Source organism: Sciurus vulgaris (assembly GCF_902686455.1).
Source record: "Sciurus vulgaris genome assembly, chromosome: 1".
NCBI classification, from domain to species: domain Eukaryota; kingdom Metazoa; phylum Chordata; class Mammalia; order Rodentia; family Sciuridae; genus Sciurus; species Sciurus vulgaris.
In genome coordinates, this window is record NC_136461.1 from 10831140 (window position 1) to 10852566 (window position 21427).

At 54.4% G+C, this 21427-nt stretch overlaps 1 protein-coding gene across 1 annotated transcript; it reads left to right on the forward strand.

Moving 5' to 3' along the window:
• Window positions 1–998: 998 nt before the first annotated feature.
• Window positions 999–21223, forward strand: LOC306654616 (uncharacterized protein; the record flags this gene model as incomplete). Its single annotated transcript, XM_079128423.1, has 3 exons — window positions 999–1004; window positions 1703–2230; window positions 20801–21223. 3 exons carry the CDS (start codon window positions 999–1001, stop codon window positions 21221–21223), a joined length of 957 nt encoding a protein of 318 aa, XP_078984549.1.
• Window positions 21224–21427: the final 204 nt, after the last annotated feature.

Genomic DNA, 21427 nt, shown 5'->3' on the forward strand with positions numbered 1-21427 from the left:
GTAGATGAATGTTTTCTGGAGTCAGATTCCTGGGTTGCTCTCTGCGCTCCACCACTTACCGAGTGATTGTAGGCAAACTACTTAACTCCTACCCCTCAGTTTCTTCATCTGCCCAAGGAGGGCTGTATGAGCCGCCAGGAGCCAAAGGCACCTGATGCACGGCTCAGCAGGAGGCCCTCGTCATTGGTGGTATTGGCCACTCTGTCCTGGCCCAGAGGTGGTACTGAATGCCGCAATCCCAGCTTCCTAAGAAGAGCTTCTCTTTCCTTTTCCTGAGTTTATTTTGTCCCCTTATCCAGTCACATAAAAACAAAATGACTGCCAGGTGCAGTGGCACAAGTTTGTAATCCCAGTGCCTCGGGGCTGATGCAGAAGGATCACAAATTGAAGGCTAGCATCAGCTATTTAGCAAAGCCCTAAGCAATTCAGTGAGACCCTGTCACAAAATAAAAAAATAAAATGGGCTGGGCTGGGGCTCAGTGGTAGAGTGCTCCTGGGGTTCCAACCCCAGTATCATGGAAACAAACCATTACCACCTCGGGTCTCGTCCTTAGAAAACTAAGGAATGGGGGCCTGGAGCAGTTTCAGATGTTCGCTGGGGTAACTTGAGGAGTGGGACAGCCTGAGAAGGGACAAGGAAAGACTGGGGAGCCAGAGCGCAGAACTGTGTTGAGAATTAAAGAGACTAATGAATGTGTGAGGATATATTTATTTGGGGACCAAATGAGAGAAGTGAGCCAGGTAGGAGACTGAGAATTCTTTTTTTCTTTTTTGGTACTGAGGATTGAGCCCAGGGGTGATTAACCACTGTGCCACATCCCCACTCCTTTTTAAAAAATAGTTTACGGAGAGACGGGGGCCTCACAAAATTGCTGAGGCTAGTTTTGAATTTGCCATCCTCTTGCCTCAGCCTCCCTCCTGGGATTACAGACCTGCTGCACTGCGCCCACCGGGAGACTAGAATTCTTAAGTGAAGATTTGGAGAATTTGGGGATGGGATGGAGGTGGGGATGAGGGAGTTGAGACCCTCCAGATGGTGGGTCTGAAAAAGTGGGCTAAGGGTGGGAAAGGCCTTAGGCTTGGAGCAACTGGGAAGTGGCCAACTGATGAGCGCAGGTGGCCTGGGATCTGGAGGCAGGACCAAGGTGGGGCATTGGGGCTTTCCTCTTTTGGCTGAGGGGTCCCTGCGGCCTAGGTCTGAGCACTAAGGAGGCCCAGAGGGCCCAGGTGGGGTCTGCCTAGGAGGAGCCCCAGAGAGAATGGGGGGGGGGTGTCTGTAGGTGAAGGTCCTGTGGAATCTGTGGGTGAGGGGTTCTGGGGCACAGGTGGGTCTGTGGACACAGGTGGTCTCCGGGCAGAGGTCTCTGGGCACAGGTAGGTCTGTAGCGGGGCCCAGGTGCGGTCTGCAGGTGGAGGTGTCCTGGGGCACAGGTGAGGTCCTGGGGCGGAGGGGTTCTGGAGCACAGGTTGTCTGCGGGGGCAGGGGTCCCTGGGCACAGGTGGGTCTGGGGCCCAGGTGGTCTGAAGGGCGGGGGTCCGGGACCAAGGAGGGTCTGCGGCGGGGTCGGGGCACAGGGTCTGCGGCGGGGTCCCGGCACAGGGTCTGCAGCGGGGTCGGGGCACAGGGTCTGCGGCCGGGTCCGGGGCACAGGGTCTGCGGCGGGGTCGGGGCACAGGGTCTGCGGCCGGGTCCGGGACACAGGGTCTGCTGCGGGGTCGGGGCACACGGTCTGCGGCGGGGTCCGGGGTCGGGGCACAGGGTCTGCAGCGGGGTCGGGCACAGGATCTGCAGCGGGGTCGGGGCACAGGATCTGCGGCCGGGTCCGGGCACAGGGTCTGCAGCGGGGCCGGGCACAGGCCCGGCCGGGGGTCCGCCGCCGTCCCCCTGGCCCGCGTGCGCGGCCGCCCGGCCGTGGCGCCGCCCCGCCTGACATCAGTTCCTGCCGCCGCCGCCGCGCAGCGCCCGCGGCCTCCTTCCCCGCCGGCCGCTCGGGAGCCGCCGGGCCGCGGCGGAGCGAGGGCCCGGGCGAGGCGAGGGCCGGGCGGCGGGCGCCGGGCCCCGCGGCCGGCACGACGGAGCCCCCGCACGGCCGGCGGCAGCGGTTGGCGGCGGCCCCGGGCCCCCGGCGCGGGAAGCGGCGGCGGGGGCGGCGGCGGCGGCGGCGGCGCCATGGAGCCGCGGGAGGTGAAGGACCGGATCCTGGAGAACATCTCGCTGTCGGTGAAGAAGGTGAGCGCGGCCCGCGGCCGTTGAGGGCACGGAGCTGGGGCCGCGTCCCGGCGCCCTGCGCCCGCGGGAGCTCCGACCGGTCGTGCCCGGGGCCGGGGGACGCGGGGCGCGGCCGGGGCCGGCCGAGCGGGGACCGTGGCCGGGCCAGGGCCCGAGTGCCTGTCAGGGGCCCGCGGGGCGCGGCCGGCGCCTCCGGGAAGGGGCCTGAGCGAGGGTGGAGTTGGCACCGAGACCCTCAGGCCGGCCCCAGGCTCGCGCGCGCGAGTCCCCCGACCCGACGCCCCGAGCCCCGCGGGGCGCTGAGTTAGGTCCCCGGCCCGCAGAGGACCGCGCTCCGTGCCGCCCGCGCAGCCCGCCTCGCCTTTCCAGAGGGCGAGCGTGGCTTCGAAGGAGAGGGACCCGAGCCACCTCCCAAGAAGCCCGACCAGACGTGACCCAGCGGCCCCGGGAACTCTGAGCCCTGCCCACGCGGTGGGTCCTGCTGTCCCTTACTGGGGGCGCCCAGGAGGAGCAGGGACTTCGTTAAAAAGCGTGCATCCTCCCCATCGGAAAAGGCTGCCGACCTTTCCAGCCTCATCTGGGTCAGTCGTGGCTCCAGGGAGGCCAAGGATTTTGCTTTTACACCTTAAAAAATAAATGTGGACGGTCCCCCGACAGAGAGGTGTGGATTGGCACCAACGATGTAAAGGAAGCTCGCCTGAGGGCAGAGGTCCTCTCGGTAAATCCAGCTGCTGTGCGGGAAGGAGCCGGTGTGCCTTGTCAAGATGCTCGAGAGTTAGCCCTTGGTCCAGGCGCCTCGTGTGGAGCTGTCACGCAGCCCAGAAAATATAAGTTGCTCACTGGCAACTGGAAACCCCTCCGGGGTGCATCCCAACCCAAGGCATGTCTAGCAAGCACCAGGGCCGAGAAGTAGAGTTCTGGGGAACTGAATCCTCACCCTGGCCTAGTAACCCATAACCTTGGGCAGGATCCTTAACCTGCCTCCATTTCCCACCCGTGACACAGGATAAAATTAGGGTTGTTGTGGAGATTTTATGGCAGTATGGGAGCGTCTCGTCTAGCAGGGGCTGGTGCCCGTCTGTTCGTGGTAGAGCCGGCTCTGCCTCCTCAAGGTCTGAGTGGCCAGGCACCTCTTGCCCGCCAAGGCTGTTATATAACCCCATTTGTACTTGGTAGCACTTCCCGTGTGCTTGTTTCAGACAACTGCCACACGACTCTTGCATCCTGAAGTGTGTTTGGTTTTTGGAATGGGGGTGTCTGCTTCTAATGGGAATCAGTGCAGCTACAGCAGTAGACAGTTGCAGGCTAGCCGTCCGGAGGTCAGATTTCTCCTCTCGTCAGTCTCAGCAAAGTTTGTATAACAGCACTTGAGAGTTGCTTTGCCTTTATTTCACTCCTACCACCAGTAAAATGGTCTCACTGGGTTTTTGTTATTGTTGTTGTTGTTGTTGTTGTTTGTTTTTGGTACTGAGGATGGAACCTGGTGCCCCTCTACCACTGAGCTACATTCCCAGCCCTTTTTTATGTTTTATTTTGAGACAGGGTCGAAGTTGCTGGGGGTCTTGCTAAATTGCTGAGATCGGCCTTGAACTTTTGATCCTCCTGCAAACTGGGATACAGGCATGAATTATCACCTGCTTCTTTTTTAAGGATGTTGCAGGAAGAAAACGAGATGTATATTTCTACAAAAAAAAAAAAAAAAAAAAAAGTTGCGTTGGGGGCTGGGGTAGAGCACTTGCTTAGCATGAGCAAGGCCCTGGGTTCAATCCCCAGCATCTCAAAAAGAAAAGAAAGGTGTGTTGTGTAGTATTGTGTTTTGCAGAGTATTTTCAAACTTTTTATTGAAAGTACATATAGAGAAGTACACAGATCCTAAAAGAACAGCTTAATGTGTTCTCACTCCACATATCTGACCTCTAGGCCCAGAAACAATGTGACCATCAGCCCAGAAGTCCCTTCACCCCCAAGAAACTGTGTACTCAAGGGCTCTCCACCCCAAGCAGTACTGTTGAGTTCAGCTATTTTCCCTTTCTTTTTCTTCCTCCTCCCCCTCCCCCCTCCCCCCTCCTCCCCTCCCCCTCCTCTTCCTCTTCTTCTTCTCCTTCTTCTTCTCCTCCTCCTTCTCCCCCTCCTCCTCCTCCTCTTCCTCTTCTCCTCCTCCTCCTCCTCTTCCTCCTCCTCTTCCTCCTCCTTCTCCCCCTCCTCCTCCTCCTCCTCTTCTTCTCCTCCTCCTCCTCCTCCTCCTCCTTCTTCTTGGTATTAGTAGTAGTAAGAGAATTTTTGGTACTGGGATTTAACCCAGGGGTGCTTTACCATTGAGCTACATCCCCAGCCCATTTTATTTTGAGACAGGACCTCACTAAGTTGCTGAGGCTGGTCTTGAACTTGTGATCCTTCTGCGTCAGCTTCCCAAGTCGCTGGAGTTAAGTTGTGTGCCGCTGTGCCTGGCTAAGTTCAGCTATTGTCATGCTGTCATGTAACTGTAACACCCAAGAGGTGAAATAGCTGTTATCCCACCTGGATCTCAGGGAACCGTGTTCCTGTATGGAGGTAGGATTCTTGGGGGGCTAGAGAGCACTAGAGTTGGACAGTTAGCACAATGGATCAAATCCATGAAACTAAAAGACCAGTTCCATGTGTTCTGGAAAGGGAGCTAGTAGCAGAAACTAACAAAGCCTGTAGTTGCTGAGTTGTTCATAGTTAGAGAAGCATCCCAGGCAGGGATGGTGTTCACATTTTGTTTCTTTCTTTTTTTTTTTTGATTTTTAAAATTATGTTGTTGTTATTATTATTATTATTATTATATAACTAATTTAATTTTGGTACCCGGGATTGAACCCAGGGGTGCTTTACCCCTGAGCCATATCTCTAGCCCCTTTTATTTTTTATTTGAAGCAAGATCCCACTAAGTTGCTTAGGACCTTGCTAAATTGCGAGAGACTGACCTTGAACTTGCAATCCTCCTGCTCAGCCTCCCGAGCCTCTGGAATTACAGCGTGCTTCACCGTACCTATATGTAGGCATTTTGAATGGCATGTGGTTCTACTGACAGCATCATCTCCAGGGAAGGGAAGACAGTGATTTTTAGTGAGTTTTGTCCTGTTTTGAGGAGTGAGGCAGATGCTCTGCTGTAAGAACCGACAGTTTGTATGTTGGTTGGTGGGGAATTTAAAAAATAACTAGGGCACTGGGGGTGGTGGCACATGCCTGTAATTCTGGGGACTCAAGTGTCTAAGGCAGGGAGATCACAAGTTTGAGTTCAGCCTGGGCAATTTATCAAGACCCTGTCTCAAAATTTAAAAAAAAAAAGGACTGGAGATGTAGCTCGATGGTAAAGCACCCCTGGATTCAATTCCCAGTACCAAAAATTAAAAATAAATAAGCAAATAAATAAATAAAATAGCTAGGGCAAATAAATAAATAGAATAGCTTCCCTCAGAGAAGGAAGGATTACCTAAGTCTCGACAAATTGGTAGAATTAGGAGAAAGAGAAGGAACAGGCATTCAAGCTAGAAGGAGTGTCCCCAAGGAAGTAGAGCCCTCCAGGTGGTCTTCTGAGGACAGTGAGGAGACCGATCGATCTCAAGCTTGCCAGAAGGTTCTGCTAGATGTGGCTGGATGTGCTCTCTGGGAAGCCATCCAGCCTCAGCTACAGACACAGGCTGCAGAGGTTCTCAGGCCTGGCCTGGGTCTGGAGTCTGGGTTTGTCATTGACCATGACAGGCCTGGCTAGTGTCAGTCAGGACCTGCTCACAGTGTTATAATGAGAATTCAGTTGCATGCGATGATCAGCATGCGGCCCGGCACCTGTGTGCTCGTAGGCCTAAACACCATGGTAGCTGCCATTATTACTTGTGAGCAGTTTTCGGTGAGTTTCCACCACGCTTCTTATAAGCTTCTTCTTAAAAGACCCGATGGTAAATATTTCAGGACATACGGTCTTTGTTGAAATGATCTAGTTCTGCCCTTGTAACTCAAAAGCAACCACACGTGTATGGGTGTGGCTGTGTATTTATTTACAAAAATAGGGAGCAGGCCGTTTTGGCCCACAGACGGTATTTTTATTTACACACACGTGTGCACCCAAAACAGTCCTCACGAGGCAGGTGCAGGATCACTTTCAGGCCTGTGGTTAACCAGATCCGTCACACAGCATGTCAGGCTGTGGCGTGGATGTGGACCCTGGGTCCCGTCACGTGGTCATGTGTTCAGTTATGTAAGACATTACTGAGCTCCTGGAGTCGCTGCGGAGGCAGATAAGGTCTCTGCCCTCGTGGAAGTGGCATGCTAGTAGAAGGTGAGAACTAAATGAGCGGATGGACAAGCGGAGGATTTCAGATTGTGGCGTTATGCAGGCATCAGGCAGACCTCGTGGCGGGCACTGGCAGGGAAGTCCGAGGAGGAGCTGACCAGGTAGTGCTCCCCAAAACAGAGACATTGCCTCCAGCCGGAGCCTTGGCCAGGCCAAGAGAAGGGACACGATCTAAGAAAACAGGTAGTTTTAAAAACACAGAAGGGCTCAAAGGACCTCGAAGGCATAGGAACCGCCCCTGTTCCCCTCTCTGAGCAGGAGGAATGAGCCCTGATGAGGTGACGTGTCCAGTGTTGCTCCCGGGTGGGACTGACGACCGCTGGTCATGCACTTCAGGCTCTGGGAGGCTTTATTTCTGGCAGGCGTGCCGCCTGGAGCAGGAGGCTCCTTGTGGTCGGGATGGGGCAGCAGTGACAGGGCAGCCTTGGCCACCTAGCCTGTCAGTGCTGCTGAAGCTCTGCAGCGCGGGGCCTCTCCTCCAACCTCCTCCTCCCCTGGAGAGGTGAGACCTGCCGCACATTAAAAATCAGGCGGGCAGCTCGTTCCTGGAGGGTTGCTAGGTGTGTGGAAATTACATTGACCAGTTTAGATCAATAGTTTTGTTCTCTGTGGCTTCAGGGAGAAATGTTCTGAAAGTCCCCAAGGACCCAAGTCATCACGGCAAAGAGCTGAATAAAATAATACCACACAGGCAGTCTTTTAAGGTGGGGTGCCTTCTTCTCCCTGCTTCCCCTTCCCCTGGCTCCTGGCCTTGGCCATGGCTCTCTCTTCTCTTTGCCTTGCAGAATAGAGGCCAGGAGGAACCAGAGGCCCCTTGTGGGGCAAAAAGCCCCAAGCCTGTGGGTCACCCGACTGGGGCCCAGGAATCGATGCGGGTGGAGAAGCGATGGTATTTTTCCTGAGCCCGCCCTTTGGTTTGGTTTCCATGTGGTTCTCCTTTTCTGAAATGTTCCCTGACGTCAGGTTTCTGTTGGAAGCTCGTCATCCTGCCGTCCCTTCTGTCCACCTCGGGCATCCCCAGGCATGCCTCTCCATGGCGTGACTCTAGCTCAGGCCTCTGCAGATCGGAAAGCCCGGGTGGTATTTGAACTTGGCGGAAGCTCGCCTGCGTCTGGGGTTAGAGGACAGCAGGCCATGTCCTGGCAGCAGTGGGCTCGTGCTCAAGTGGGAGGGGCAAGGCTGACCGGTCACTTGGCAGTCACAGTGCATGCTCCCGAGTGTCAGATGGAGCCGCAGCTATTCCTGTGAGTCTCCCTCAAAACTCTTCCAGCTGGAGCCCAGGGTGAGAAGAAATCCACAGAAAAACTGGAAATCTGATGCCAGCTGGCAGAACTGTCGGCTGGAAACCTAACATGGAGCCAGGCGGGGGGGTCAGGGCAGGTTTCAGTGCCGGAGGGGGGAGCAGCCGGCGGTGCTGTGGCACTCGGGACTCGGGCACCGAGGCGAGAGTACAAGGTCAGCCTGGGCAGCTCAGCGAGACCCTGACTCAAAATAAAACCAAGAAGCCTGGGCGTGTGCCTCGGCGGTTCAGTTGCCTGTGCTGCAGAAGAAGGAAGGAAAGAAGGCAGGAGGGAGAGGGGCTGGGGTCAGAAGGTGCGTGTCGTGGGGGAGGGCTGGCATTGGCATCGGTAGGTACCTTCTTGCTTCTGGAATCTGGTGCTCATCTGGGCCGCAGGATTCACCATCATGGCAAGGGTATGTTGCCACCAGAGCTGGCAGTGCCCTTGTGTCCAAGGGGACATCTCCCTGTGCTAGAAAGCCTTCCAGGAGCCCATGAAGCCCACTCAGTGGCATCTGGAGTCCTGCCCTGCAGGGGGAGCAGAGCACTGGCCTCCTGGAAGGCTGGGCCAGGTGGTGGCGCTGGCCAGTTTGGGCAAGCTCTCCAGCCAGTTCTCCCAGCTGCACACTTGAGGGACACCCTAGTGCTGCAGAATCGGGACAGTTTCTTGGAGAATCCTTGAGGTTGGGGCTGAAAGCTGAGGTCACTGATCCGCTGGTCGCACAACCACCCGGGCCCCAAGAGCTTCTCCTCTCCTCTTGCCAGTGGAGCAACTGGCCCTGTGCAGAGACACTCTTCCCCATCTGTGCATTTGTGACTTACTGTACTTACTGTCTCCCTTTGCTCATGGGTGTTTGCAGACATTATAAAGATGCATGAGGAAGTATTCATTTTCTGTAGTCCCCTCCATCCTTGGTGACTGTGTTTAACAGCAGCGACGAAAAGAATCTCAGCAACCCAGTGCTGTGGGAGGACAAGGAGGGCCTGTTGCGTGCAGGACGGCTCTGCGGCCTGTTGACACCAGCGAGAGTCAAGAAGTGACTTGTCCAAAGTCAGAAGCTTGCAGGGGCGCGGCTGAGATAGAGACGTTTTTCTGGCTCTTGCTCGGAGGTTTTTGTGTGTGTCTTTTGGTGATATTGGCCCACCAGGTGCTCTCGTAGTTGTAGATGACAGAATGCCTTTATTTCATTTATTTCTTTTTATGTGGTGCCAAGGATCAAACCCAGTGCCTCACATGCTAGGCAAGTGCTCTGCCACTGAGCTGCAGCCCTGGCTCTCCGACCCTTTTAATTAAAAAAAATTTTTTTTTTTTTATTTTGAGACAGTCTTGCCAGGTTGCCCAGGCTGACTTTGAACTTGCAGTCCTCTTGCCTCTGCCTCCCAAGTTGCTGGGATTACAGGAGAGGGGTGAGGCAGGAGGATGGCAAGTTAGAGGCCAGCCTCAGCACCTTCATGAGGCCCTGTCTCGAAGTAGAAAGGACCGAGGAGGAGCATGACGGTCGAGCACCTCACTTCAAACCCTGGTACTAGAGAACCAGCCGACCAGTGACCAACCGTGGATTGTGGTCCGAGAGGTTCCCACCGTGCTTCCTCACGCTGGGGAAGATCTGACTGCCCCGCCTGGGCCTTGGAGTGGAGGTCAGGGTCCCCGCCACGGGATTGGACAGTGACTCTGGGGCAGAGCCCCACCATTTTCTGCTCACTCTGAGAGGCACCCTTGGTCCCTGGTGCCAGGGTCCGGCAGTGATGGCGCCTTGAGGCCTGGGCTCTCTCCTGCCTGAAGGGAGGAGCATTTAACTGTTTGTGGAAACCATGTTCTGTCAAAGTACCCAAGAGATCTAGTCCTTCTTGGCCGCCCTCGTTCCTGCGCCCCAGAGGATGCACAGGAAAAGGGAACCATGGATAATTCAGTAGCTGCCTTTTTTTCTTTCAGCAGAGCTGCCGGCAGAGCAGAGCGCCTAGTGGGTCTCCAGCAAAGGGACCAGCAGCAGTGATTTGGGAGGTTGAGAAAGAAAACTGTGGAACTGGTCCTGTATTTGGTGGCAACTAACTGGTCAAGAAGCCTCAGTTTCACCAAACTTGCTTATAAACAGTGCAGGCCGTGGCAGATCAGCCCGGGAGCCAGCCAGTCCACGCCGCCTGGCACAGGCCCTTCCTGGGCAGGGGCTTGGCCACCCCCGGAGACCTCAGCTGAAGGACGTTGCTCTTCATGCCCATTTAGAAACGAGGACTATCTTCTCCAAAGCAAGGGAGCTGCGGTTCTTACGCAGGGAGGGCTTGTGAGTTCTCCGGCTCCATTGTCTGCTCCCCACTGTCGTTGCTGTCATTTCCTGTCTAAGGAGGGGTGGGACTCAGGTTAGGGATTCAAGAATCAGGAGAGTAAGGCAGAGCGTCCTGGGCTTGGTGGAGCAGCAGTCACCAGCAGCCGGAGCCTCTGCTGACACCTCACGCCATCTAGGAGGTTCCTGCCCCTGCCCTGCCCCGCCCCTGCCTCCCATGCCCACAGGCCTCATCCCCGAAGCCCTGGGATGACCCAGTGCCCCCTGCTCCGCCCTCCTGGGGAGGGTGCCGAGGTGAGCACTTCCTGGATGGTTTTGGCAGGTACCCACTTCCCACCCCACCCCCGCTCAACAACTGTTTCTTCCCACGTGGGATGGACGCCTCCAGCACTGGCCACCTCGTGGAGGGTGCCTGGCTGAGCTCGCAGTCAGTAGAGGGACCGTCGGATGGAGCCTGAGCCCCAGTCTCCCTGCCTGAAATAGGAGGGCTCTGCCAAGTGGTTATTTTTCTGGCTTTCCAGCATGTTCGGCAATCGGTTTCGCTTACTGACAACCCACCCGCCCTCTCTGGCTCCCTTTGCACTTCCTGCTCGGGATGTTCTTACTGAGTCCTGGGAAAGGTCTCCGGCCAGCTCGGGCCTCACCTTGGACCCACCAGATTCTCTACAGAAAGGCCCTGGCAGCGGTGTTCTGGGCCGAGGTGCCGTAACGGGCATAGCCCTTAAGAAGCTTTGTTGAGACTGAAACGTTAAATCGCTGGTCTGCTTGTTTCTGCGGGACTGGATCTTGAGCACTGGCCTTTCCCTTCAAACTTGCCTGAGGCTGGCCTCTGGGACTGATGCAAGATGGGGCAAGGGGCGAGGTGTCACGGCAGCCTCCCCAGGGGAATAGTAGGTAGCTCTGACCGCACCAGCCCTTCTCCAGCTGCCGTGCTCCACACTAGGTCTCTTGGGGTCCCGCACTGAGGAGTCCAGGCATCAATGTTTAGGGGCACCCTGACTCCCATTGTAGTAAATGGTGCACGTGGCTTGAACTCTGCCTTTCCTCTGGGGACCTGCCCTGGAGAGGAAGAATGTCCCAGAAGATCCAGTGGCCATGCTGAGGTAGGACTCCAAAACCCAAGGCAGGCCGCACCTGTCACTTCTCCCACAGTGAACCTGCAGTGCTGTCAGGACAGGCAGCCTGGTAGACTGGGTGGACTCAGGGGTCTCTGCTACACAGTCTGTCTGTAAGGTTCAGTTGAGCCAGGGTCTCACAAAGTTGCCCAGGCTGGCCTTGAACTTGCAGTCCTCCTGCCTCTGCCTCTCGAGTTGCTAGGATTACGGGTGTGCACCGCTATGCATGGCTAATTTAATTCTTGGGACAATTTGAGGTGATGAAGCAACCCTTCAGTTGAGGTCTTTTCTGCTTTTGGGTTTCCGTCTCCTGGACCTAGACTGTTGAGACTGTCCTCAACTTGCTGTCATCTAAGTAGTCTTGGTCTCCTTGGAACCAGTGGGAGGCGGCTGTTACCTGTGATCTCCCCAGGTAGCCAGCAAGCCTCAGGTGGCACCAGGCTGAGTTTCCCTACATCCGTAGGCCTGCTCTCTACGTGTGAGCAGGGATAGGCATGAGCAGGGACCGCAGAGGAGCCCTGTAGTGGCCAGCAGGGCAAGCAGCCCAGCTCTGTTCATGCAGAGCCTCCTGGTATTGTTGGAGCAGGGATTTTGTCCTCCCCTATAAATATAGAGGTGAGACCCCCACTCTTCCCCCAGGGTAGCCTGGGACTCAGTGGCAGAGTTGGCATCCAGATCTCCCATCTGTTGGGCTGGCAGCATCAAATCCTCGTGTGTCTTGATTAGGAAGAAAGAAAGGAGGTCACCATCTTTTTTTCTTCCTTTCTTCCTTTCTTTTCTTTTCTTTTCTTTTTTTTTTTTTCCAGCTTCGAGGGTTGGTTTAAGGGGTGCTCTACCCAATTTTATTCCCAGTCTTTTTGCTTTTTGAGACAGGTTCTTGCTAAGTTGCCCAGGCTGACCTTGAACTTATGATCCTCCTGCTTCAGCCTTCCAAGTAGCTATAATTAGAGGTATGTGCCAGCTGAACCATCTTTTCATTTGCCCATTTGTACTCTTTCACAGCTACCTTTGAGTTACCTAGAGTGGAACAATCTGGAAGGATTTCTTGGTCCTAGCTATGGCACTCTATAGTGTTTTGTGTTTGTCTATAACAGAGAGACAAAACAGAGGGCCGGGCTGTGGCAGCCCAAAGCAGAGTGGGGCTAACCCTAGTTAAAATGCCCTGCACAGGCATTCTTGGCTTGCTGGAGTGTGCTGCCCACACTTCCCCGAAGCCATGGGCTCTGGTGTAATCACGTGATGGCCAGTCTTCCCCGGGGACTCAGGAGCACTCTCCTCCTGGCTGGGAAGGGGTCTGGGTGAACCGAACCAGCTGTCCCCAGGCCCGATGCACACCCCAAAATCAGACAGATGAGCCCCGTCGCCCATCGTGGGTGTGGTTTGGGAGCTCGCCTGGCAGCGCGTGGACCTTGGGAAGCACAGCTTCTAAAGGGCACTTTAAGAAGGAGTGGCCTGTGCACCTAGCTGACCTTGCTTGTTTCTAAATTTTCTTCTGATGAGAACTTTTCTGTCCTCCTGCGGTCAAGTGCACCAGCCCACCTCTGGGCTCACATCCGTGGCCACCTCTCCTAGGACAGAGAGCCCGTCTTGTCTTTCCTGTTTGGGGACTTTCTGCCTCACTCCACCCGCTCTTGTTCTCCCAACACCCTCTTGGCAAACTGGTCAGAGGAGTTTTCGGTATCTGCTGTCTGCTGTGGGGGCTCATTTGTTTCTCTCCCCCTCCTTCCCGCCTCCCTGCCCTTCTCCCTCCTCCCCCTCCACCCCTTTCATCTCCTGGGCAGGCTCATCAATTATGCCCGCATCCCCGTATTATTCTGAAGTAGATGCCAGGCATTCATAAGTACTTCAGTATGTATTGCCCCCAAGATGAGGATTCTTTTCTCATGTGACCCAGTACCACCTTTGCATCTTTAGAAAGCTGGCCAGGCACAGTGGTGCACACCTGTCATCCCAGTGATTCAGGAGGCTGAGGCAGGAGGATCGCAAGTTCAAGGCCAGCCTCAGCAACTTAGCAAGACCCTGTCTCAAAATTTTAAAAAAATAATAAAAGGAAAAGGAGTGGGCTGTAGCTCAGTGATCTAGCACCTCTTGGTACAAAAAAAAAATTAACAAAGGTCTGCTAAGTTTTCCAGTTCCAACTGCTTCATCCATTAATGTCATTTCTGGAAATGCCTCGCTTGCTGAAGCAGGTTTCCCACACGCTCCCACAGCTGTGCTGCTGTGTCCTGCCCCTTCCCCCTGGTTTCCTCCACCAAGTTTCCCAGCATCTCCCTTGGGAAAGGTCCTCAGCTGCTCAGGCCCTGGGACCCAGTGGTGCCGTCCCTTGGGAACTCTTCACTCAGCTTCTGGAACAACCCGTCCAGTTGCTCTGCCCACCTCACTGACTGGGCTTCTGCCTACCTGGGAGCCTCGGGAAGATGCCGGCTCCCGGGCCCAGCTTGCTTCTTCCTCAGTCTGGCAAGGGGCCTGGTCATGATCCCAGGTTCCCCAAGGGTTCTGGGAAGCACTGGACCAGGACCCAGAGGGGAGTCCAGCAGCTGCGCCTGGTCCTGCACCCCTGGGGTGACCCAGCCCCCTCCGCGGCTCTCGTGCCACCTCAGGGCTGGTGGCACTCACCTCTCCCAGTCCAGTCCCACTTCGGCAGCCGCCTCCCTGTCACCCACGTAGGCCTGGCAGGCCTCGAAACGCACTGCCTTCCTCTTGCTCAGACCCGACACCTCAGTCTTTGGCACCTCCTTTTCCCTCCAGCTCCACATCTGACGGAGGCATCCCTCCAGACCCTGCATGGACCGTCCCACTTCTTCCAGCCCCTCAGCCTGCCCACCTGTCTCTGGGCCTCTGCCTTGGCCTTCCCACGTCTGTGCACAAGCCACGCGGTGCTTGGCCTGCCTTTGGTCGCGTCGCTTCCCTGTTCTCACCCCTCCAGCCGCTTCCCATGTGACTGGTAACGCAGCACACTGCCCTTGCTGTGGCCAGTGTGGCTGTCCTTCCTGACCTTGTCTCGAGCCACACTCGTCCCACACAAGCCTCCTCACTGTTGTGCCTGCCTTGGGACCTTTGGCTTGCTGTTCCCTAACGGGGCACTCTTCCCCCGTTAGGGAAGCTCCATGGCCTGCTCTTGGAGTCCTCTCCTCTGTTTCAGTTTGTTGTTTTGCAGTGCTGGGGACAGAACCCAGGGTGCTCACCGCTGAGCGACATCCCCAGCCCTTTTGATTTTAAGACAGGGCGTCACTGAGTTGTAGAGGCTGGCCTTGAACTCGTGATCCTCCTGTGTCAACCTCTGAGTCACTGGGACTATAGGCGTGTGCCACTGCACCTGGCTGGCCCAGTGTTTATAACAGGCCTCCATAAGCTGCCTTGCTTTTTTTGGTGGTTGTTGTTGGGTTGTTTGTTGGTTGGTTCTGGGAATTGAACCCAGAGCTTTGTGCATGGTAGGCAAGCACTCTGCCACTGAATTGCTTCCAGTTATTTAGAGACAGAGCCTTGGTGATTCTCTCTGCCGGCCTTGAACTTGAAAATTCTTGCTTCAGCCTCCCCAGAGCTGGGATTACAGGTGTGCACCACTGTGCCTGGCCCTGCCTTTTTTATTATTTTTTATAGCATTTATGGTTCCCAGATGCTATATTATATATTTGCACATAGTTTATCTCTGCCACTAGAAGGTAAGTTTTATAAGGACTCAGGAACTTTGTAATAGTATCTACTGGGCACAGTGACATACACCTGTAATCCCAGCTACTTGGGGGACTGAGGCAGAATTTGCAAGCTCAAGGCCAGCCTTGGCAACTTAGTGAGACCCTATTTCAAAAAAAAAAAAAAAAAGAAGAAGAAAAAGAAGGGCTGAAGATGTAGTTCATGTAGTTCAGTGACAGTGCCCCTGGGTTCAATCCCTGGTACTATGAGGTAAATAAAAAATTTAAGAAGAATAGTACCTATGTACAGGAAGTAGATGCTCAGCAATATTTTTGACCTATATGACTCAACTCTTCATGGCTTGAGCCACCCTTTTTGGCCACTGCTGAACTGAATTTCGAGCAGGAGACACCTCCCAGCCCAGCCTGTCCCAAGTGTGCTTGCCTCCGCTGCTCCCGTTCTACCCAGAGGATCAGTAAGTTTTTTCTGTAAAGAGCTGAGTAGTCAGTATGTCAGGCTCTGCCATAGATGATACCCAAACAAATGTGTGTTTCAATAAAACTTTATTTGCAGAAACAGGAGGCAGGCCCCACTCCACACTCCCACTGACAGAAAGGGCCCGCCCCTCCCCAGATCCACATGGACAGAAGTAAACAGAGTGGCTTGGCTTGTCTGAGCAGCAAGGTGAATTTCTTCCCAGGAGTGCGGATCTCTTCCTGAGCAACCAGGGCTTGTTTTGACTCAGCAAGACGTGTCCTTGCCTCTGAGGGAAGCTGGTGCAGGGCACAGGGGAGGATCATGGGCACACCTTCTCAGAAGTGGCCTGGCTATTCTGTTTTCCCTGCAAGGAGACACAGAGCCAGGATCTACCGTGGGCTCTTCATTTCTCCTGATTGAAGAAGGGACACTGTTCTTCTTTCTTGAGTTCTCCTGAAACACGTATGGAAGGGATGCAGGTGGCCTAGCAGTTTGTGTACATGATTGACTCGGTTCCAGGACTCATTTGGTGAAAAGACCTGGCAGAGCTGGGCGTGGTGGCACACGCTTGCAGTCACAGCTACTTGGTAGGCTGAGGCAGAGGATGGCAGGTTTGAGACCAGCCTGGGCAACTTAGTGAGACCCTGTCTCAAAATAAAAAGAATAAATACAAAGGACTGGGGATGTAACTCAGTGGTAAAGAGCCCCTAGGTTCAGTCTACACAATCAATAAAAGAGAAGAGAAACGCCCAGGTTTGAAATCTAGCTCTGCCTCTTACGTGCGTAGTGACCTACTTTGTGGGGCTGCTCTTGAGCTCACCGACGTCTAGCCACGGCACTCGAGTGTTTACAGGGTGTCACGCCTTTGATCAATACAGTGCAACTGTCACCTAAGCCTCGTGACAGCCTTCAGTAGGGAGTAGGCAGGTACTAAGCCCATTTCTCAGATGGGGAGACTGAGTGTAGAGAGGCGACACAGCGAGGGAGTTGTAGTACAGACCGACCGTAGAATCCACACGCTGGCCAGCGCTCACGAATGCGGGCTTTCGCCACAGGTGCCGCTGGGCTACTGGATGGCCTCGTGTCCCAGGCTGAGCTGTTGTGTTCGCCCGGGTTCTGTTGTTCGGGGGTCCTCGTCTGCGTGGTGCTTGCTCTCTTCTACAGCTGTCCTTTCAGAGCTTACTGGTCTTGCTGGTGACTGGCTGTGGCCTCTCTGTGGCTACGGGACAGCACGTCTGCTGTCTATGTACCCTGGTGCCATGCTTTGCTGACCAGCTCCTGAGGCACAAGCTCAGGCTGTTGACAGCTCCCCAGGCTCCTCCTCCTCTTTTTTTTTTTTTTTTTTTTTTTTTTGTGGTGCTGGGAGTGGACCCAGGGCTTTGGCAGGCAAGGGCTCTGTCCCTGGCTGCACCCCACCCTATGTTCTTGCAGTATTGATTCCTGGACATTGTTTTTTTTCCCCTTTTCAAGATCTGTGTTTGGCTATAGCATTGATTCAGGATCTTTTTGTCCCTGAGATGATGGGAAATCTTTACCAACCTCTGTCTGTAAAGAATGCCTGAGGAAAACTGGGCGTGACAGTATCTGCCTGTAATCCCAGAGTCCCGGGAGGCTGAGGCAGGAGGATCACAAGTTCAAGGCCAGCCTCAGGAATTTAGTGAGGCCCTAAGCAACTTAGCGAGACCCTGTCTCTAAATAAAATATAAAAGGGGCTGGGGATGTAGCTCAGTGGTGAAGCGTCCAGTAGGAAGAGCAGGGTTAGAACCCCTGCTAGCGAGCAGGAGGCAAGTCACAGAGAGCAGAGCATGGCTGTGCCCGCCTCTGAGCTCATGTTTACCCAGGTGCCGTGCCGTTGTTTGACCAAGAACGTGGGTCCCCGTGGTTAGTAGTCTGCACTGCTTATGGAGCACCTGCTGCTTGCCTGACCCGTGCAGTAGTGTCCCAGAGAACCGTCGGCACTGGACTTGCACTAATGCAGCCATCCTTGGCGTGTGGCCACTGATCATTTGGAATATGGCTAGTGCATCTGGAGCTGATTTTTAAATTTTTGTTTAATTTACATTTAAGCTTCAGTAGCCTCATGGGGTAGAGGCTACTGGATTGGACAGCTCAGCTCTAAAAAACCCCTTTAAACCTGTTACAGATGACAAAAAATGAGGGTTAGAGGGCCAAGTAATTTGCCAAAAGTGTGCGGCTCTGTAGTAGCAGAGCCATGTGTCCTGCCTCCTGAGCCCTCTCCTCAAGGTCAAGGTGAAGAATTCCTGAATAGCTGGGTGCAGCGGTGCATCCTATGATCCCAGCTGCTTGGGAGGCTGAGGCAGGAGAATAGCAAGTTGAAGGCCAACCTGGGCAACTTAGCAAGACTCTGTCTCAAATGAAAAATATAAAGGACTGGATGTAGCTCAGGGGTAGAGCATCTGTGGGTTCAGTCCCCAGTATGGGGGGGGAACCTTAATAAATGGGGTGGGGAAAAATAAATAAATAAATAAATAAATAAATGGGGTGGGGATCCATGTTCCTCTATAGGAAGACTCAATATTACAAAGATATCATTTCTTTCCATAGATAATCTCTGGATTCAGCATGATTCTATTAAAAATTCAGAAGGGAATTATAATGAAATTTGATTCTAAAAGAATGGATTGGAATAATCAAAACAGTTTTGGGAAAAAGAGTAGTTGGGATAGGGGAACGGATGGATTTATTCTGCCCATATCCAAGTGATGAATAAAGTGAAAATAATTAAAAACAGGACACAGACACAAGAATGACAGTAGATCAATAACGCAGAATAGTCTAGAAAGGGGCACATTGAATCACATCCATTGGGGAGGGCTGGGCCACTCGTTAATATGAGGAAACGGGTTTTCCTTCCAGAAAATAATGAAGCTGGATCCTTACTGCCTACAGTGCATAAAGATCTGAACATAAAAGTGAAACCAAAGGTCGGGGTGTAGCTCAGTGGTAGAGAGCTTGCCTAACGTGCACAAGACCCTGGGTCCATATTCAGCACTATAAAATTATAAAATACAAAGTCCTAAAGCTGTGCACCTATAATCCCAGCTACTCAGGAGACTGAAGCAGGAGGATCTCAAGTTCAAGGTCAGCCTGGGCAATTTAGTAAGACCCTGTCTCAAAAAAAAAAATAAATAAATAAAAGTAAAAAGGGCTGAGGGTTTCGCTCCGTGGCCAGCGCGTGCTGTCGGCCGGGTGAGGGCAGCAGGAGGACTTGATGCGCCACACACACCTCCACGTCGCCTGTGTTTTCACGATAAGCAGCTGTTGTCTGTGGGATGATTTTATTTCGTTACCCTGACTTGAGAAAGGAATCTTAGTTCCTGCCTATCAGTTAAAAACTGCATTGAGGGCCAGGGCCACCTTCTCTGTTCCCATGTACACCCACATGCACCCTGTCCTCCTTACTCAAGTGTTTTGATGGCCATGGCTACTTTCATAATCAAGAAGACAAATAAACCTTGTTTTGCTTTTGATTTTTTTATTTAGTTAGCTGATTATTTTTGCAGTGCTGGGGATTAAACCCGGGCCTCTCGCCTGCTAGGCAAGTACTCTACCACTGAGCTTCTCCCCCAGTTCTTTCTATTTATTATTTTGAAAGACAGTGTCTTACTGAGTTGTTGAAAATGGCCTTGAACTTACTATCCTTCTGCCTCAGCCTCTGGAGTCTCTGGGATTACAAGTCTTTAATTTTTTTTTAAGTTCTTTATACATATACATAATATTGGTGTTCATTTTGACATAATTATGTATGCATGGAATATAATTCTCAGTACTTCCCTTTTTCCTTCCCTTCTTCCTCCCCTGTTCTCTTCTCTCTGCTGTTTTTTTCTATTTATAGCTTTTAAAAAATTAGTGCATCATGGATATACAAAAGGCGAAATTCACTGGTGTATTTATGTGTGTGCACAGGGAAGTCTGACAGATCCACCCACTGTTCCTCCCATTCCAATCTCTCCTCCCATCCAATCCTCCTTTACTGTGTGATCTCTCTTCTGTTTTCATGGAAATCCCCGGCCCCTTACAGGTTTGCTTCTTCAATGAGGAAGTCACACTACATCTCTAAGGACCATTTCAGCTCTGACATCTATTTAAGATGTTCTGATCTCACATTTTAAAATTAAAAAAACAAGCCCTTGCATGACGGTGGTGCACGCCTGTAATCCCAGCAGCTCAGGAGGCTGAGATAGGAGGGTGGCAAGTTCAAAGCCAGCCTCAGCAACTTAGTGAGACCCTGTCTCAAAATAAAAAATAAAACAGGCTAAGGATGTGGCTTAGTGGTTAAGCACCCCTGGGGGTTCATGGATTCAGTCCCTGGTACCAAAGAAAGAAGAGAGAGAGAGAAGAGAAGAGAAGAGAGAGAGAAGAGAAAGAGAGAGAGAGAAAGAAATTTTTTAAAAAGTCCTTCTTTCTTAGCACCTGTGTTGTACTTGAGCTGCAGCCTGAGGGGGTGCCCCCAGCCACGCCAGAGGCAGGGCGGGTCTGGCAGGTTCCCATTCTCTGTCTTTCAGCTCCTGAAGCCTTTCTTCCTGGGGCTCCCCTTGGCCTGCCTGGGGGATGGGCAGAGCCGGCAGGACTGAGGTCTGTCCCCAGCCAGCAGGGCTGCTGGGCTTGCTGGGCCACAGAGAAGAGAGGCCCTATTTGTCGCTGGTTGAATGGCTGGCCTCTCTCCAAGAGCATGTGCTTACTGGTGTGGTGGACGAGGCTTGCCTGCCGCAGCTTTGGGACCACTGCTTCCAGGAAACGCTTCCGAACACCTTTGTCCCGGCAGCCTAAACCTGGGACAGGATCCGCGCTCGCGTGCGCTTCTCCCTCTGACAGTGGCCAACCAGGATTTGTGGCTCTGATTGTGGTGAGACTTTGTCCCAGGGTCTGCGGGACAGGTCCTCCTGCCATAACTGCAGTTGCAGGGAACGCAGACCCAAGCGGGGCTTTCCTGGCCCCAGCGGGCCCATCCAGCTGCCAGGCCTTCCTCGCGGAGCTGGCTCTCTGCGGTCGCCCACCTGCTCTCCAAGCCTCTTGCACAGTCAGGCCTGGGAACAACGTCCTCCGTGGGGTGGGGCACGCTCCACAGTCGTCAGCCTTGCCAGTTTCCTCAGGCCAGTCCACTGCCCCACATCAGCCTTCTGGCAAGGACATGGGCCGGTGTGCGCAGAGGGTGACCAGCTCCGAGTGCCTGTGAGGGCGTGGGCATGGGCGATCTGCACGGATGGCACCGTGCGTGGTGACCCCTGGCCTGAGCCGCGTACCACCTGCCCCCAGCGCGGGCTGTGACTGCCTCACCAGCCTCACGTGGTCCTCAGGCCAGGTGCTTACTGAGGGCCTTTTGGGGACAGGGCGCTTCAAGGTGGACGGCTGGTCTCTGTGCACACGTCGTCTGGCAGTGGTTTCCTCAGCACCTTCTTGATTCCAGAACTTCTGGGCCCCCCTCTTTATCCGGTTTTTTTTTCCGTCCTCCAGCTGCAGAGCTACTTCGCTGCGTGTGAGGATGAGACCCCTGCCATCCGAACCACGACAAGGTCCTGCAGCGCCTGTGTGAGCACTTGGACCACGCGCTGCTGTACGGGTGAGTGGGCGGCAGGCCTCCCGCAGCTCTGTGGAGGGCCCCGTGCCCCGCAGGACACGCCTGGCCTCGCCTGCCCGCTTCCTTCTCGCTGGCCGGGGAGCTGGTCTGGTGAGGCAGCCTCAGCTGTCAACCAGCAGGCGGCGCACAGGTGGGGAGGGCTGGCGCAGTGCATGGTCGCGGCCCAGCCTGCTGTCCTGTCCCCAGGCTGCAGGACCTCTCGTCGTGGTTACTGGGTGCTCGTGGTGCATTTCACCCGGAGAGAGGCCTCAAGCAGATTGAGGTGCTGCAGCACGTGGCCACCACCTGGGGCGCAGTGAGTAGGACCAGGGAGACACAGGACGGAGCCACGCTCCCGCCCCGCCCTCGGACAGCTCAGGCTCAGGTCCAGCCCAGTCAGCCCTGGGAGACTCCGCCGGGCCGCGGCGGCCGCGAGGGCCCGGGCGAGGCGAGGGCCCGGGGCGGGCCGCCCGGGCCTCGCTCCGCCCGCCGCCCCGGCCGCTCGGACCGCCGGGCCGCGGCGG